The sequence below is a fragment of the Ylistrum balloti genome, unplaced genomic scaffold, assembly GCF_031769215.1.
Source record: "Ylistrum balloti isolate Yb309-2 unplaced genomic scaffold, AGI_CSIRO_Ybal_v1 Utg369916, whole genome shotgun sequence".
NCBI classification, from domain to species: domain Eukaryota; kingdom Metazoa; phylum Mollusca; class Bivalvia; order Pectinida; family Pectinidae; genus Ylistrum; species Ylistrum balloti.
In genome coordinates this window covers 596,430-616,678 of record NW_026782036.1, presented here as the reverse complement: position 1 = coordinate 616,678, position 20,249 = coordinate 596,430, and the positions used below count along the sequence as shown (strand labels likewise).

The window sequence follows — 20,249 nt, the reverse complement described above, 5'->3', positions numbered from 1 at the left end:
CGCCATACTGCTGCATCCAATGTCTGTGAAGAATTTCTTAAACAACTTCTTAACCACAAAAGAGGTTACATTGATAAAAAGTGTCCCCAGGTGGTAGCAATTCAAACTGCAGATCACATGTATATAATGAGTTATGTCTTAAGTTTCAAGAAACCTTGAACATTCCAAGTAATGAATCGGTTAATAATAAGAACAGTCACTGATACAAGATTTCTCCTATTATCTGAAGGAATATTTACCATCAGTTTTCCAAAGGAATCAAAATTATTTCATATATATATACTCAACAGCATCCGGCTGATTTCATATTAATTTGCGACGTAGAGCTGTCTTGAGATTTGTTGGAAGACAAAAGTTCAAGATCTTTGTATTAGAAACCAAGAATTTCTTGGGAACATATGTAACCATGGAGCTGTGGTTATAATTAACTGGTGACTTGGAATGCGGAACCATCCAGATAGTCCTTTAAGTTGGTTCTAAATGCTTTCTGACAATGGCTCAAACATCAAACAAAGCAAAGTATTGTTAATTTTTTTATTGATGTTTCTTTTCAATGCTTTATCTTTTTTCAAAAAGCAAGAAATCAAAACCATACACTTCCTGTGTCCAGCACTGTTCCCACGGCAACAAACATCAATACATGTATATCATACACATACTTACATCCACATCTGTAGTCAACATTTATTTCATTTTTACAACACATCGACTCTCACAGTATGCAAAGCATTTTGAACATGCAGATATAGCATGAAATTATAATGTTGTAACTGGACAAAACCTTGTTCATTATGTTCATTATCGCCACATCCACATTCTGTTTTCCATCAGTCACTTGGACATAGTATTGTAATAAAAATTCAAATGAGATCAAATCCACAAATCCATACATGGGAGACATCAAATTTGATACACATGCAAATCAACGATTTTCCTTCTACCATTATCTCTCACAAACATGCTTCTCTCATCGCTATTTCACATACTGCAAACATACCATTAATGAATCGAGCTGTAAGCCTCTCACTTACCATTTTCAATACACTAAAGCCACTGTTCATGCTACAACACAAGAACAATATAAACTTGTTTCTCTCTCTCTTATCCTCAGCATTTTTCAACCCTAAATTGTGGTTCATGCCCCAAGTCGTCACGATTGGTTTGCTTTGTAATGTAACCTGTATCTAACATTGTACACGTAAATTTAGACCAATCATCATGCCAGGATATTGATGTACAGGGTCTCTTGAGCACCATCAATGGTACCCTTAATCTGATGGAATTTATTTGATCAATTTTTGAAGATTCAAGTTACACCGTGTTGAGAAAAAGTATGGTAAACAAAATTTTGAAGTCAAACATATGTCATGCAAGCATGTTGACAACTCTTGATTTAACTAGATCTGTCCCTACCATTGTTGGGGTCTCCATTAATTGTCAAGTCTGATGTTAAACAATTTGGTGGAGTGACATAACTAGTAGATCATGAAGTTAATATTGAAAACACTATCTTTGTCTTGCTTATGTAAAAATTCTACAACCTGAACATTTCTTGTCAGTAAAATTATCAATAAATACTCTTTCATTGTCCAGTAATTGTAAGTCAATCAGCTGATTTTAACTTTGGGCTTGTTTGGATAAATATGCCTGCAACATTACGAAACACAACATTTCCTTATAAAGAAAGTTTATAGGGTAAGCCCTGGACAGGTTACTGCATGGTAACAGACTACCAGGTTGACTGCAGATCTCTAGTTCCCATCGACAGAGCTATTGGTGGACATAACCACTTAGCTTTGTTCAAAACAACCTTCATTTTAATTGGAATTTTTTACTTTTACCTGTAACAATCTCCTCTATTTTATGAGAATTTACCATATTTTATCTGTAGTAAGCTCAAAGGACAACATATAGCTTTTAAATAAAGGTAGTTTTATGCTTATTACGTAGTTTACTGATGTCATGAGCATGGGTTGGCTTATTACAAGGCATGAGCTTATTGTAAAATAAATAAAGTAAATTTTTGATATGTACCTTTTAGAAACACCGTACTGGAGTAAAGCTAATAAAATAATTCACTGCACAAGCTTCATACCTGCTTTATTTGTTGACTAAATATCTTGTTTTTGAGCAATTAAAGAAAACGAAATATAACAATTAGGTAAAAAGTCAACTATGTTCACCCATAAAGATCATAATGTAGATTAAGATTTGATATGATACCAAGGGTTGATTATACAGTAACAGCACATCGTTAATTACTGGTACATCATTGTTGTATACATATAAAAGCATTGGATACCAATAAAGACCCATTAATCTTGACTCTACATGTTCAAGTCATATTGAGATTATTGACCAAGGAACATAGATAATTGACCCTATCAATAGTTGATTACATATTTAATATCCATCAACAGAAATGCCCAGTTTGAAATCTGCACTCATACTGCTAAAGCAATCGCACAATACTAGAGTCACAGCAAAGATTTCATTTTAGGAATACACAACTAGTATTTTGAATGTACAAACCCTTTGAATGTTGGTCACCAAGTTAATGATAACGTCTCTCAAACCTACTGCGCTTAATTATCAGATACCTTCTATATGGATCTGAGGGATACCCTGTTTTACTCGACAATGACGAAACAACAGTTAGAACCAAGTTAACTTGCATCCTTTTTTGGCAGTCAAAAAGAAATAGGATATTATACACTGTACTAGTTTTCAAATTTATCAAAATCTTATCTTATCGGCATACATCCCGCCATTTTATAATCCATCCGTATCAACATTTTCACATGGTGGGACAGTTTCAGTATACATAGATAAACAATATTTATCCATTTGGTAAAAGGACGTCAAATGATGCTAAAATATCCAATATTTGTAAGGTAGTCACAATGCCAACTGGGTTTACAATCAAGTAAAAGACAGTACATTACAAACGTGCATCGTTCTCTGTTGAGAGTGAACATATTATATCCTTTGACCTTACAAGATGTTATCCAATATGCTATCTTTTTTGCAATGAGGACTTCTTGCATCATCTGAGAGCAAATTTTACACAGGCAAAAAGACTGAAAATTACAAAAAGCAAATAAAACGTGACAAATTTCTGCTCTACCATCTATTCCACATGTAAAAGATATCAACTACATTTAACACGTGAAAAAAGCATGCACTTTTGAGCATTCGCCTGATAAAATAACATTTTGACTGATGGAATGAATCACAAGCATATCTGACCTTCACAAAGGTATACTTTTGTTCCAATTACACTTTTTGAAGCTAATACTGCAAAGAATGAAAAAAAAGTTCCTTTCTATCTGCATGTATTACCATAAGAGCTTACTTTTATCTATTGAAAATTTCCTCCTTGATAACTTGTTCCTGACTTATTTCCGAATACTGTTAAGTTTAAACCTTCTTGTTCATTATATGGTTGAAGACTTTCCAATCAAATCTGCATTTCAAAAATCCAAATAATTCTCAACATTTTACAGCTAATTGCTTGTTTTCATAATATCTTCAGTAAGTAATGTAATTCCTTTACATAACAATCCCCTATCAGAGTAACCAACGATAATTTCCTTATCCTCTGTCACATGCAATTTCTGGCGCTCATGTACCTAAAAGTAGAAACTACTTAGTCAGAATTTTCTATTTCTAGAGTTCGAATTTTCAGGAAATAAATAGATCATTAGCTCAAAGGAAGACTGATCAAAGATTTTAACGTTCCATTCTTTTCTTACTTATATTTTCCTGCCTCAATGGATCTCAAGTGAATATGTATAGGTATATATTATTCCTGCCATATTCAACAACCAATTTAACCTGAATGTGAGTTTTATCACCCTTTTGGGACCTATTTTATAAAAGAATATGAACAAAGTTTCCTTATGCCCACAGGAGCCAGTAGCACAGTGCTAATGTGACCAAATATCTTGGGTTGCTTTATGATCTGCACTAGCCTTTCACTCCTTGAACCTGTCTATGGCAAAGCTTTTCAACATCTTTAAAGTAAGTGTTTAAGAGTATAAATTCAAATGAATAATTTTGTGTTCTTTACTTACAAATCATCATTGTGAAATTTTATTCTAAACTCTAAATGTGTCTAAAGATATCCCAAATGCAGGTAAATCAAATGTGAAGCTAAGCCTTTCCTTAATGTCTGTAGCTGTGCACTTTGAACTCTCCTGTCTCCAACTGTTTAACGCTGACTATAAGCCAATATATGAAACCAAAGGCTTGGTGAGACTAGGCTGTGATGGCCTTCAGTGATTTCTTAACACTGATAATGGGCACTGCCAGGCCCTGCATTGAGAGTCAATATGATCTTCACTGTCTGTGACTGTTACCATTGATACCCAAGTATTCAGGCAGCTTAAACTCTCTCCGTATATAAAACAGTATGTAGGCTTTACACTTGGCCACCACTTCGGAATCACAGGGGGTCACTGTGCTGTCGTTGAAGTGATACCACTGACCTAGAACAAAAGGTAAATAAATAATATATAATATCAACTTAACACTTCTACAGAAAATTTTAACAAAAATATGAAATAATTTGACCGGACTTTGTCCGAACCTCTATAACTGAACATCGTTCTTACTTTTATAACATTTACTGGCAAATTATGCTACACAAAGCATTAACACTTTAAATGAGATTCATCAGTTTGGTATAGATATATTTTGGATGTTCATCTTAATTACAAACAGCAATTGGAAACTGGGTTCTTTTTGTAATTTTTTTGTTGAGAGAGATGAAATCTTGACAACAGTTCACTTTCTGGTGAATGGAGAAAAAAAAGGAAAGTGTTAAAGTCAGCTGTTAAGTTGTCAGGACATATTTTCATCTATTTTCAGTCATTAGCTGTTTAACATATTCTTAAATGAAGCAGTAACAGATTAAAATTTTTGTTTTAGATTTTATGCATCTTAGATTTTCTCAGTTTCAATTTGTTTTCTTTCTAGATAACAATGAAATTCTTTACCTTCATGCATGGCATATGCTGTATAATGACCTGAACCAGCTCTGAAAACAGAAGAAACAGACAATATATCAGAAGTGATTAAAAAGCACATGTATTGCCATATAACAATTATATACTTATTGTTATGAATGAACTGTAATGCATCAGTCTGACAACTGTATTCAGTTGGAGTGTTAACTACATACCCTGATCCATGATGTACGATGACAGCAGCAAGGTCATACTGGCTACTTCCTCCATAACTACCCCTTGTCTCGTGCTGCAATCAACAAATACAATTTATACAAGAATAGAGGATTGTGATAACAGAAATAGAATGGTGGGCCCCAATAAGTTCCCTCTTTCGAATTCCCTTTTTCTTTAACCAATTACTTATCGTTATTATATATGTACGTAAGGAATTACAACAATACCAACTTTCCTGTAGTTTTCTTAACAAGATATAGAATACTATTTTGTCAATGTAACAATGCTTAAAAAGCTGAATCTAAACTCCAGTTCAGGACTTGAATCTGCATGCACATATGTAGTAAAAACAGGGATAGGCCATACTTTGATGGACTATAATACCTACTAATGGATATTTTTTTCTTTCTCCACAATTGATAGATTTGACAATATGATCTACACAAGGCAACTATTTAGTATGACTGACTATACAGTACAGATTACACTGTATGTAGCATTGTCTCTCTTCATTGATCGCAATAACATATGTATTGTAAGACAGGAGTTGCAATGCAACACATACTGTTTAGGTGGGATCTCAGAATAATCATCTGAAGACCCATGACATTGTTTTTGTTTTGTTTGTTTTACAAAAAGAAACAAGGAAATTACACGATCAAACCTTTCCACCAATGATTTTACTTAAAACAAACTTATCAATTTCATTTTTAAATAACAAGTAGCATGATTAAAACCAAAAACTGTTTAGTAATCAGTCAAATATGTGTCCAGTGACAAAATGACCAATATCTCTTTAGTTAAATTAATAGTCATTATTTGGAAATCTGACTAGATGTGTTTAAATATGCTTTAAGCAATATCTCAATGTTGCATTGTATCAAAGCCAAAATATTGCCAATAATGTTATGTATTGTAACATTGTTACCCCGGCTACAAAATGCAATAAACAAGAAAAGCCTACCAAATTATCCAGAACATATCTGTTCATATTGAGCTCTCTCAGCGGAAATTCTATGAATGTTTCCAATTTCATACGGAAGAAGGATTGCCATCTAAACCGCTTGATGTGTAAACATAAAACCTGAAATATATAAAGTTATCATCCACTCAATATCTTATACCAAATACTTGACCTCTGATCTTTCTCTGGATTATTCAGTCACCAGATACTTGATGTCTGATCTTTCTCTGGATTATTCAGTCACCAGATACTTGATGTCTGATCTTTCTCTGGATTATTCAGTCACCAGATACTTGATGTCTGATCTTTCTCTGGATTATTCAGTCACCAGATACTTGATGTCTGATCTTTCTCTGGATTATTCAGTCACCAGATACTTGACCTCTGATCTTTCTCTGGATTATTCAGTCACCAGATACTTGATGTCTGATCTTTCTCTCTTGATGTCTGATCTTTGGATTATTCAGTCACCAGATACTTGATGTCTGATCTTTCTCTGGATTATTCAGTCACCAGATACTTGATGTCTGATCTTTCTCTGGATTATTCAGTCACCAGATACTTGATGTCTGATCTTTCTCTGGATTATTCAGTCACCAGATACTTGATGTCTGATCTTTCTCTGGATTATTCAGTCACCAGATACTTGATGTCTGATCTTTCTCTGGATTATTCAGTCACCAGATACTTGATGTCTGATCTTTCTCTGGATTATTCAGTCACCAGATACTTGATGTCTGATCTTTCTCTGGATTATTCAGTCACCAGATACTTGATGTCTGATCTTTCTCTGGATTATTCAGTCACCAGATACTTGATGTCTGATCTTTCTCTGGATTATTCAGTCACCAGATACTTGATGTCTGATCTTTCTCTGGATTATTCAGTCACCAGATACTTGATGTCTGATCTTTCTCTGGATTATTCAGTCACCAGATACTTGATGTCTGATCTTTCTCTGGATTATTCAGTCACCAGATACTTGATGTCTGATCTTTCTCTGGATTATTCAGTCACCAGATACTTGACCTCTGATCTTTCTCTGGATTATTCAGTCACCAGATACTTGATGTCTGATCTTTCTCTGGATTATTCAGTCACCAGATACTTGATGTCTGATCTTTCTCTGGATTATTCAGTCACCAGATACTTGATGTCTGATCTTTCTCTGGATTATTCAGTCACCAGATACTTGATGTCTGATCTTTCTCTGGATTATTCAGTCATAGGAAATTCATGATAGGATGCACACAATACCTGTATTTAAATATGTGGACAATAGCAAACTTTCATGATCTTTTCTTTCTACAGCTTTCACATAACAGATATCTATGCATTTATAAACGCTGTTGAAACTCAAAATCAATTAAGAAGGGCAAAAAACAGACAAAAATATTTACATGACTTTTGAAAAAAAGTACAAGGAGAATAAGATTATGTATACCAGAAGGGTAAGCTTAATAAAATTCACATGGACTCACGTTAGGCAACCGTCGTATCCAGAATTTCTTTGTTGATCTTTGTCTCTTTTTACAGTTACTACACATGTAGAGTTCCGACTCCTCCAACTCTTCAACCTCAGTAAAACTTGTTAAACAGTCTGTAAATAGAGAAAAAGGGGACTTGTACATGCTAATTTAACCTGAAGTATAAATTGTTGATGACACGCAAATTTGTTAATCCTAACTTATAACTGAAACATTGTATAACAATGTTAAAAACATATCAAAGATATAATGGCTAATACTTTTACTAAAACACCATATATCTTTATCTCTGCATTACTTCATTGGAATTGAATAGAAACAAACATGCAGTTTCATTCCTCAGTTATTGATTACTTGTTTAGATAGACATTCCTTCAACCAGAAGTCATGTAAGAAATACCAATGAACTAATTTGGGGTTTAATATGAATGTTACTTTGAATTTCCTACCAGTTCTACAAGATTCTCTCTTTTGATACAGGTTCACTACTGGGAGGTTGTATGTCAGTTTTACACAAAAAGAAGTTTGAAATAAACACAAAATAAAGCTATCCTTTACCTGATAATCGACAGATCTGCTGCTCCCCATCTTTAGATTTAGCTCCTCGTGTAGCAAACTGGGCTGGAATATCTAGTGATAGATCTACAAAGAAAGAAAAACGTTATCCAGCATACACCTCATTATCAGTTTCAAACAAACCCCATGAAATTTTCTTTATAAATATGCAGACATTTACCCAGTAAACACTTATGACTCTGGTAACCAGAAAATAATGAAATTTCACATTAAATGCAGAGCTAGGTAAAAACAATGACAGGGTAACAATTTCCCATTTACTTATACACATATTCAATTAAACAATGATAACCTAACTTTCTTTTCACAAAGCATTTTGGTTTGCAAACGAAAGGTGGAAAAACTTGCAGCAGGTGAGACCTTACACAAACTACTAATGAGCTATTTTCAGGCAACATTGAAGACATGTCATAAGACACTGGCAATGTTTGACATCAGATCCTCAAAAGTGATGCAAGGAGGATAAAACTATTGGAGATCTTTATTACGAATGAAAACATGATCTTACAGGAAGTTGCCATTAGAATTGAGGCAAACTTACGGAAAAGTTTGTACTTATATCAGTTACAAGGAACCAAATGGTGAAGACAGCAACTCAATTAACATAAATGCAAACCTGATGCAAGTAATGCATGTGATGCATGTTAACTTCTTGATATCTGTATGGATTAAAGCTTCTGTCATAAAAAAGGTTTTATTAGAAGCAACAGAAAAAGAGGAAAAACAAATATGACATGTCATCTTTGAAGAAAAGGGAAGGTATGGCTATTACAGATGACACTTGCCTAGAAAAGGGTCATGTTTTTTTGATTCCACACCACACACCAGACAGTTGACTTCATTCTGGAGTAATCCCCCAAATATTGCAGTGACAATGGTGCTCTTGCCCTTTGGTCCTATGAAGGGGCTGTTGTTGTTTGGGTAGGGTAGCAGTGTGAGCAGCTCGGTGTGTAACCGGTCCAGGAGGTAGCGCATAAACTCATGGGCATCTTGTTGCTGGTAACCCCTATTCGTGACAAATTAATGAAGGTGAATTGGGTGCAAGTTTTACCTATTTTTGGTTGGTATATTCTTAAATATCAAACAAAATTTCAGAAGGCAAAAATTTTGAAATCTAGGGTCAAGGTTTGTTTTGTCTATAAAATAAAGTTCTAAAATGCATCTTTGCTCACCTAGGCCAATGCAAACTTTGATGCTCAATAAGTTAATCTATTTTCTAACTTGAACTTTAGATCAATTCCTTTTCAATTTTATCCTGTTTTCATTGTCTTCTCTGTTTTTTGTTTTGGCAGAGATTCAATTTGTTACTGATAATTTGCCAAAGAACATGTAACAAATTACATTTACAAATTTTGATTATATTCTTCCTTCCTACTTCAAAAGCAAAACCTGAACTGGTTAGAAAATTGTACCTAAATCTTGGCACAACTTTCCAAATGACACAGAATAGAGATTCTGGAGAAATGGCTCCTTTGGTCCCTTGCCACAATGCTACCAGTGTCTTTCGTAACTCTTCAATCAGGAGTCTATAAAACAGAAAAAAAAAATGTTTACTTTTAAAAGTAATTACTTATTTTATATTGAAAATAGGTCATGCTGAATTTCAAAGAACATAAAAAGATTGCAACACTTTTGCTCTCTATTGTTTACATTCCTTCATACAAAACTTAACCATTTTCATTATGGTATATTGGTACATATCATCGAAGGATTATTCAAGGCATCATACTTGTAAAAACTGGAAGGCATAATATGATAGAACATTGGTTATTCTGATTTTTCAGGTCTTAGAAACTTTGACGGTAATGCTTACACATCATCCTCCTCGTTGCGTGTTTTACGTGTGTGGTGGTATTTGCGTGATTTGCTGATCTTTTCCTCCAAGGATGGCAATTGTTTGATGTAACCACAGAATTGCTGAATGTTACTGCATAACAGAAATATATCTAACATCATCAACAATAGCTACTGTGGTGTTAAAATTACTAAGTTGAAGGGCAAACTTCAGTCTCAATATTTTCATATCACTGACAAATCAGATGAGTAAGGAATTTTTGTAGTGTAGTCATCCACATCATCAGTTTGCTTTTGTTCTATCCCTACATTATTCTTTAATGTTACACTCCAGAATTAAATGTTATTATTTACACAATTAAAAGTAAGTGGTGAACAATTTCATGTATAAAATACTATGAAAAAGCAAACACTTCAGATTTTAATCAGTTGATATAATTAGCACGTGCAGTATAATAACAGGATGCTTTAGAACTGGAGGATATGTAACAATTCTAATTACTTTCCATCCAATGATACTTACCTCAGTTTACATGTACCTTATAACGACTGAAGTAAATTTGAATTTACTTGCATAAAAAGTGTAAAGAAAATTCAAAATAAAAATAAAACAAGACCAATGCATAAAATTTAATTTAATATTTTTCCTGTCTTATACCTTGATGTTTTAGGTGGTTTGAGGCAAAGACATCGGTGTATTATGATTAACCACTTTTGTTACATAACAGAGATAAATTCACCTGGTCTTTTTTCATTTTAACACACAATTATAATATTACCTAAGGGACTGTAATACTGCATTCATGAAACATGTGTTTCCTAAATTCCTAAGTCCAGATGACCGTGGTCTGTCATCCTGTAAAAAAAATTCAAATGGCTATATCAATATCTAAATAACACAGGTCCCCCCAACCACCCAGTTTTGTGATAATTTTACTTTAATTGAAAAGCAAATTACATTTCAACTGGATGTTAGTTATACATGTTACCATGTTAATGACACCGACTTCAACAAACACAAGAATAATTATATATACAAAAAGATTTGTCACATGGGTTGATATAAGAAAGAGAAAAATATCAAAGACAAAATACCTTTTTAACTTTTTTCCTATGTCTATCATTCTCTTGTGAATCTGTGGAAGCTCGTCGGCGTACTTTCTGTCGTATATGATTTCTGGCACTTAAGGGAGCAAAAAAATTTTATGATACATTTTAACAGTATTAAATAACAGTATTGGAATCATTTTTTCTGTTGACGATATAATGTCACCATAATTATTTTTATCTCAAAAACAATAAAATTTTGACATAACTACATTATTAACTATTCATAAAGATAAATAAACTGTTAAGTAGATTATGAAACTAAGCAACAAGCTGATGATTACCATTAAGACTTTTATATAAAAGTGTCCCAACTTCAGTGAATTTACCTGGCTAATGACTGTAAGCTTTTCCTGAGTTTGTCCAAGTGCCCATATTTTGTATCATTAATCACAAATTCATCACAGATATAGCTGAAAGCAATGAAAAGTAATGATGTATCACTCAGCAGAAAGCATTCAAGTGCATGCATATCTAAATAAATCATACTGTGTAAACGTTTTTTTATTTGTTCAACATTATTCAAGGTGAGTTAGCAGCACTGCGTTTCTGTACATATTCCACGAATTATGTTGGTGATTTCTGACGTCCAGCTACACAATGTTATTACCTTTATATTTACAATACAATTCACTTTCATTTCACTGCTACAATCCAAAATATCACTTCAGATACACTTTACAACATTTTTCAAATTTTATGTGGGAGTGGCAGCAGAGAAATATTTTTTTCCACAGAAAAGTACCTAAACTTTCTTTGTATGATTGTTGTAGTTATCTTGACAACAATGACAACTAATTGTAGTTTCATTGACAACACTTAATTGTGTTTTTGTTGAGTTAGATTAAATATTTAAACAATAACCAGTTACCAGATGGGGTATACTGTATACCCAATCTGGTTTTAACAGTTTAATATTTATATTTCTAATCTCAAATACCAGTCGGAGGAAAAAAAAGAGTAAAAATCAGGAACAAGTAACGTACATTTCCTGCTTAACCAAGAACTGACGTCAGCAAGTTCAAATTTGAGAACAGCCAAAACAATATAGTTCCTTGTGTCATTATGAAATAACAATTGTATGACACGGTATAGTCACAAATTGATTTTTATTATTAATATAAAAAGTTTACACCATCACAATTTTTGAAATAATTATAGTTTTTTTCATCTTCATTTGAAATAAAAGCAATTTATTGTACATTGATATTTCATTAAAAAGTGATGCAGCTTTCATTCAGATTTCACAAAGTGATGTGTTAAGTGTTTCCTCGAGAATTGTTTACGTTTTCGTGACCTACAGTAGATTGATGGGATTTTCAGAATTGAATAACCATGGAAATTTTAATTGGAAGTCTCTCTGGTCATTAAAACATGCCGTTTTGTTTGTAATAGATTCTAGATATATCTGTTTGGACTGTCAGATCAATGTCTAGCAGACAAAATTTACAAACTTGGTAATTTCATAAGTTACGGTGATAATAATGATTTTGTGTCAAAATCATGTTTGACATTAAATTTGTTTCGTTAAAATTTTAAAGCTTCATAAAGTAACTTATTTTTTTGTGAAGGCCTCTTAAGTCTAACAACTTCAAATATTTCAGTATATTGATACTAAAAGTGACTAGCGCATTGTTTTGTTTACCTGGGAGACATCTATACTTATTGCTACACTAACCAAATCAATATAAATTGTAGTATACAGTTTCAAATACTACAATTTGGCATAGTAACGATTCAGTACATGCCACTTTGGACTCAAATACGATATAATACAAGCTTTCTGTGCAAGTATGTTAAAAGATTTGTAATGTGCTTCTGATCTTACCAGTAAACTGCATGGTTATCACAATCCATACAGACAGCATGTTGAGAGGTTGCCTCAAAATGCTCCTTGGCGTGTCCATTCACATACCTGAAAAATGCATCAATAGTGCTAAAATATACATCACAGGTAATCAACCTATTTGTAACATACAAACAAATTTTCAGAACTGGCATTTTTCAAAGGTAGGACATTATGTACAATCCATTTAGAATATTCAACAAATTTATATGGAGGCATATCCTACAAAATGAGTTCAAATCTGTAGCAAAAACTAACAGTTTCATAATGAAATAGAATTCTTTTTCAAACAAGGTTCTTTTCTTCTGATATCAGTCATTTTTCATTTCAAATTTATATACTTCTTTCTCAATCAATCTTACTGAAATTTGAATGCAATACCTTCCACAATGAATTTTTCCACATCGGGCACAAATCCATGGACTCTTGTCTGTCTTGCATGCTACAAGTAAAGAAATTTATCAATGCAGTTTTAGTTTAACACTGATTACAGATAGTAAAACCACATGCATTTTCACAAGAATAAACTAGAGATGCTGTAAAAGTTATCTACATATTCATCGCAACCAATTTTGTTCTGTTGCCTCTGAACACCTGAATGCAGTGTGACTCAGTTTCATTACTCATCTTGGTCTTGTTTTTATAAATCGTGTATAAAAAATTACAGTTAACAGCATCTGCATTAACTGGAAAATCTTAGTAACGTTTCTTTAAAATCAGGACGATTTTCCTGGATTATTCTTCAATATCAAGAGAAAATAGTACTATATACCATAGTTAAAGAAAACCATCTGTTTCCAGCTATAAAACTGGACAAAAAATTGCTGAATAAAAATCTAATTGACAATCATATTGCTTTGGTAGAAAAAAGTTCACATATGTATTAAAATTGAAGGCCTTGAATAAAGGTCATCCCTCATTACACACAAGATCAATATTGTAAAACACAAATTTTGTGCAACTGATAATAACACACAGAATGATCACAAGAAAACATAACACATTTCTATTTTGATGAAAAAGAAAGAGACAACTTTCTAAATTCTCTTTTGCATTAAAGTACAATAATAACAGGTTTTTTTTATTGGTTTTCAGATTAAATTTGATTGCTCTGAGAAGCTGCTTTAAATTTTTAAAATTAAATTGGGGAAAAAAAACTGAAATGATAATGAAATATTTTGAACAGATGGCATTGTACTCACAACAATGTTAGCATTATACTACCAAACAATATCTGGAATGGCACAACCTTTAGGACACACAAAGCACTATCTTTATATTGTGATCAATACAAAGATGTATCACTCACTCTCCATCATGCCTCTCCAGATGAATAACTTAATGCATAGTTGTCTTTTGATACATCCCCCAATGATTGTGTTCTCTGGGGCTACATACAAAATGCAGCTGTAGCGCAGGCTTGCAAAGTCATACAATTACACAGTCAGCATAGAAAGTCTGCCTAATCATGGGGAGAGGAATTACAGGGAAAGCCTCTCTCAGACTGTTTCTCTTGGGTGACGCTTTCTATGCTCTACTGTATGATGCCATTTAATGCTTGGTCTATACTGCTTCACGAACCAGGTTATTGTCTGGCCGAGTGATGAATATTCCTACTGTTGTGTATGTACTATCTCTTCACTGTAATTTTATTAGTCACTGAACCTCACTGGATCAAGTTTTCAAAGATTATTATTTTCATATCAATTTCAAATATAGACAAAATGAATAGCATACTGCGTTTGTGCTTTTAAGAAATATGATCAAAGCAAATGTTCAGGAATTCAAAGCTATTTTTGTCCTGCTTTAAGACCAGAAAAAGTCTGGAATACCTCCACAATTTCTCAGAAAATATTAGGTTTTCTCAATTAATACAGCTTGCACAAGTACATGCAGCTACATGAAATTCATGTAAACAAAAATTAAAAACACTTCAACATAATTTTTAAATAACTTCAAAACATTTACAAAAAAAAAAAAAAATGGTGTAATTCAAATTTACAATGTAACATACATATCATGCACATCAAATCTTACTGCTATGAGTTAATTTCTATAACAAAACTATTCATACGAACCATTTCTACTTCATGCATGAACTCCATACAGCATAGTCGGTAAGATAAAATTTTGTTTATTCTGAATATATTTTAGTTTATAATCGGATTTTAAGCTTTAGTATATGCATAATAATTGCCAGTTTTGCCCTGAACATTTGTATGCACACATTTTTGAATGCATAGTAGGTATGCGATGTGCCTCCTCTATGTTGTTCAGTGAAGTAGTCACTGAATCTAAAAGAACACCTTGCCTCTGAATAACCCTGGTTGTTGACAGGTGACAAAACCAGCAAACAAACAAACATGATGACCATGAAGCAGAAAGAGATGGAAGATGTCTAAAGGGCTTTAATTAATATAGTACATAACTGAGGTTAATGACACGAATAATAATTCTTACTTTCGGTAAAACCATTAACTTCAGAGATACCGACTCTAAAATACAATGACCCAACTATCCTCAAATTATGCAATAATTAGATTCTAAGTTTTTGATCAAAGTAATACTTAACATGAAAATCAGTTTATATAATTTGAATCAATGACATGCATATATTCATAAATAACATTAACAAATTGAATTAATAAGTTGTTACATGTGTTTGAAGTATTTCCAGGAAGTGGTGTAATAATATGGTTATACATATTGATATCAGCAAATTTTCTGGACGATACAGCAGTGATGTAAATGGTGATATACCCATAAAACTATTTACTTGCATGATGTAAACATTGGACACACAGTGCAATGACTTAAGAATTTGAATTTTTAGTGACCGTGGTCATGATATAACAATTCCACAGGTTATGGTTTACCTTGATTTTACTGGTCCTATACATATATATAAGCAAAGGAATTCATAATTCAACATGGATCAATGATTGGTTGGTTATTTCATTTTTTTTTTAAATTTTGTTGGTATCTAACTATTCTTATTCGCCCCGCAGCTATGCAGTCCTACATATTCATTCTATGTTTGTGTGACAACGTACTAGTCATAATAATAAAACCATCGAACCACACATCAGATAGAAAATTTGAGAATATAAATGGCTATTGATCTAATTACCATTTAATTTACAAAATTTCAGAGTGTTAAACTATTGCATTTGCAAGTGAAATTGTCAAGAAACGAACCATTGATGTTTAATAAATGTTTGTTTAATAACGTCATAATGCCAATTAAATCCGTAAGTTATCTCCCTTCGAAATGTATTGCCTTTCGAGACGACCCCTCCCTATATTACACACGTCTGAGCTGTCATATTGAAATGACAATAATTATAACCCTTGTGTAAACAAACGGGAGTCCGCCAAGCATGTCGCCTTCTTGTAAATGACAATTCTTCATATTCCCGTTATATATTCCATAATACAAAAAGGTGTTGCAACATCTAGATATCCATAGCAAATGGATGGATTATTTCTGGTCGATGAGGCATACTTCTCATTCGAAGCCAAAAGCACATGGTAGCAGACAAGGGGGCAATACACATCGACGACTGTTGGATTTCTGATCAAGAGCAGTCTCGAACAGCGTTACAGACGAGTCCAACTCACCAAATATAGAAGTCAAAAATGACTGAACAACACCACAAATGCTTCATACTCACCTGCGCAAAAATAATCTGGTGGTAAATTTTCGCTTTTTATAGATGGCGCTGTTACAAGTACAGTTTCTTCCAAATGCGGGCACTCCATGAAATTATTTCAAAAACTGGGATTTTTTTAAATGAACCAACGTACGAGATGGTGAGGCACGGCGTCATGCGTTGATTACTTCAGATCGTGCCATTCAATGAGTTTTAATGCACAATATCCTTGCCTTGCTAACATTGAAGTTATGTAAATCGCTTCGTTTTGCAAAATACACTGCAGTATAATAGAACCAGCCAATTTACGCCCGATACAGCCGCACTAGGTCAAATTATTATAGTTGCTATCTTTAAATATAAAACATTTTAAAAAGAGTCTATTACCATCTCTTGCACTACATTTGATGATAATCTTTATGTAATTTTTTAAAACTAGAACGAAGAAATGAATTTTCTCTTTCAAAATGATATTAGATCTATATTGTGTCGCGTAGACGAATAATAAAGTAGTCCGATATAGCCACTGTTCGTGATCATGTGACGTCGTACAAAACACATCTCACACATGTATACACACACGATGTGGATCCAGTCTTATGTGGGTTTGTCGGCTTGCAGATCAATGTGCGTTTCCGGTATACGTCACACCTAACTTCAAAAACGGTGCATTAATCTAAATACGTCAAAATTTATCGAGATGACAATAACAGTTTTCTCAGTGACAGTATGCATTGTCATCAAAGAAAAGTTAGATAAATTACCATGTGCATTTATGGACCTTTTGCTGAGATAATTGAAAAGAAAAAAATACTGTTGGGTATAGGAGGAAAATTATCAGTCTTTAGCAAGACCTACTTAAGAACATTCTCTGAAAATAAAAATAAAAAAATACAAATCAATTCAAAGTTTGTAGAGATTTTGAATTAGAAAATGTATTCATTCTGTTAATTCTTTTCGAAGTAATAATTTCAGATCAATTATCATCTTCAAAATTCATGTGATGGACGAAGAATGAAGCAATTAACATGTTTTTAAAGAATTATACATCTCATGATCAGTTGGTTACGGTTTCTTAACATGCAACTGTGGAAGTTATAGCTTTAGATGTAAACCAACCAACTGAACCAACATTTTATTACATGATCATTTCATCTGTGTATATAAAAATAAATGCTTTCTAATAAGACACGCTCTTCTGTTGCTAAAATGAGGGCTGGATTAATTTATCACAGTGTCTGGTGTAATATATTAAAATAACTTAAAACAACATGTCAAATATAGATATAAATATATGCTTTTTATGTAAACCATTCACATGTACTGGTTTTGTGTATTTTTTTCCTCCCTTCTGCAAGTTTCGGTGAAGGATGTTTGTGATTTATCGTTAGAAGTTGAATGAATCACTGTTTAGTGAGAGAATTTCACTGCTGGCTCTAATTCCTAACATCTGACTACTGTGAATTTCGACTGATTGCTCCATTATTGCTCATTGTTTTGCCGCATTGCACATGAAACTTTGGCAAGCCAAAGTAAAAAAATAGCCACTATCAATGAATATCCATAAATCATTTATTGATATCCATAGTTCATTTATGGATATTCATCAATGAATTATTGGTAATCAATAATGATTCATGGATATTCAACAAGGATTTATAGATATTTATAAAAAAAACAGGGTAGATAATTCTTGTGGGTTCTCCATCGGAACTTCCTGGAATCTTCCAGTGGTTATTTACAGATAATCTAATGAAGGTTTACCTTGAGGTATAAACAAAATTTTCATCATCTGTGACTTGGCTAGTAATGTTAGTTTAATGACTAAACTGTTAAGTGACAAGTGACCCTATAGTGGTTGTGGTTCTTACTAGGTGTATGTACCCAAAGTCACTATATTAGAAGTCTGGGGGTTCAGCATGGGGTTCATGGAAGGACATCTTTTCTCAGTTTGACATGTGTCTGCTTCTAGTTGTTACGTCGGCCATCTTGTGAGGTGGACTCGGACAGTCATATTACGTGCTGTGACTGGTCAAGGTTTCAGTAGTGGAGCCAGTCACCGAGTCTTTATAACTACTTTCAGTTTCAATCCGTGAAGGTTCATTGAGATCAAGGGGAATAAAAGTTGCATATGTATGTTAGTTAAGTGGTAAAGTAACTCAATTAAATATTTGGAAAGGATTCAAGATGAGGAAAACAAAATAACAAGCGTTAATTATCACTGCACCTGTAGTCCAGCAGAGGGGACTTTAAACGGTGGCCCGTATGAGGACTGTTCACCTATGCATGATAAAGACCCTTCTGTGGTTTTTCGAAAAAGAGTATGTCTGATAATGCCAATCCAAAGATATAGGGTTAAGATAAATTTCATTTTTTATTAAAGAATTGGATTGACATCAAAATTATGTTATATTCAATCAAGATGTAGGCCCCATCCAACTCTTGCTCGCTCCAACCAGAAAGGTTATAGTCAACTAGTGCCATGCAGCAACGCCATCTATGACACTGACAGGACAAGGCACCATAAGGCCCAGAAGCAGTCTTTTAAAACTACTACTTAATATTTTGGACATCCTGACCGACAGGTCACCCTGTGAGAGGAATGCAATTCACCATGTTACATCCCCAGAACACTTGACATTATTGGTGAGACAACGCCTAGAGGTAGAGCGAATGAAGGAATCAGAAAACCTTTATTCAGCCAACCAACCAAGTAATCCTGTAAGAGATTAGGCAGGTTTGAGTGTGTTTTCTGCAGCTATTACTGACTCCTTGAAACCACAGCTGATTGATGAGTTGTAAGTCTTGTATTGGAGAAGTTAAACAGAAATGTCGTTTTCAGCTTTTCTATTCCTTGACTATTTCAGGCTGGGTCCCCAAAAACTGGTGTCATTTGGGCAGTTAATGTTGAAGAGGTAGCACTCTAAAGTAAACAATGCAAATGACTTTTGCAAAATGGACAAAACCGCTGAAAGAGCAGTGATTCAATATAAGTAAGCATAAGTAAGCTCTAGCACCTTGGATATCCATACTTATATGGAAGCAACACTAAAGAATAACGCTCCTTCATATGCTACAGTGAAAAAGGTGAGTGGCAGAATTTAACCGTGGCAGGCCAAGCCTTGGGGATGTTACCAATCCTTGCAGGCCTGTTGCAACCTCAGAAGTAGTCAATAAAGTCCATGATATTGTTATGGCTGACTGATGAGTTACAGAGAGATATATAGCCAGTACAGTGGGATTTCACACGGAAGAGCTACATTCCATTCTTACTGAAGATCTGGCAACGAAAAAGCTCTCAGCCCATTGGGTACTAAGACAGCTGATAAGAAGCACACATCCTGCTAACTTTCTGTAGAGGTTTGTGACTATGGATGAAACGTGGGTCCATCATTTCACCCCATAGTCCAAACAACAGTCTAAACAATGGAAGCATTCTGGTTCATCCCCGCCAAAGAAGGCAAAGACTTCCATCATCTGGAAAAGTTACAGCCACGGTTTTCTGAAATGCTGATGGTATTGCGATGGTAGATTATCTGAGAAAGGGACAAACAATCAATGGCACATATTATGCATCACAACTTAGGCATTTAAGAGGAAATATTAAACTTTGGCGCCACAGAAAGCTCAATAAAG

The 20,249-nt window shown here is 33.7% G+C and overlaps 1 protein-coding gene across 1 annotated transcript; it reads right to left on the bottom strand.

Annotated features, from left to right (window-relative positions):
- Positions 1-548: 548 nt before the first annotated feature.
- Positions 549-16,856, bottom strand: LOC132546784 (ubiquitin carboxyl-terminal hydrolase 3-like). Its single transcript, XM_060210499.1, has 15 exons — positions 16,635-16,856; positions 13,342-13,402; positions 12,943-13,029; positions 11,444-11,527; positions 11,103-11,190; positions 10,787-10,863; positions 10,027-10,140; positions 9,626-9,739; positions 8,999-9,219; positions 8,196-8,279; positions 7,632-7,750; positions 6,151-6,270; positions 5,186-5,259; positions 5,001-5,041; positions 549-4,490 (listed from the first exon to the last, which is right to left on the bottom strand). Exons 1-15 carry the CDS (start codon positions 16,720-16,722, stop codon positions 4,342-4,344), a joined length of 1,521 nt encoding a protein of 506 aa, XP_060066482.1. The 5' UTR covers positions 16,723-16,856; the 3' UTR covers positions 549-4,341.
- Positions 16,857-20,249: the final 3,393 nt, after the last annotated feature.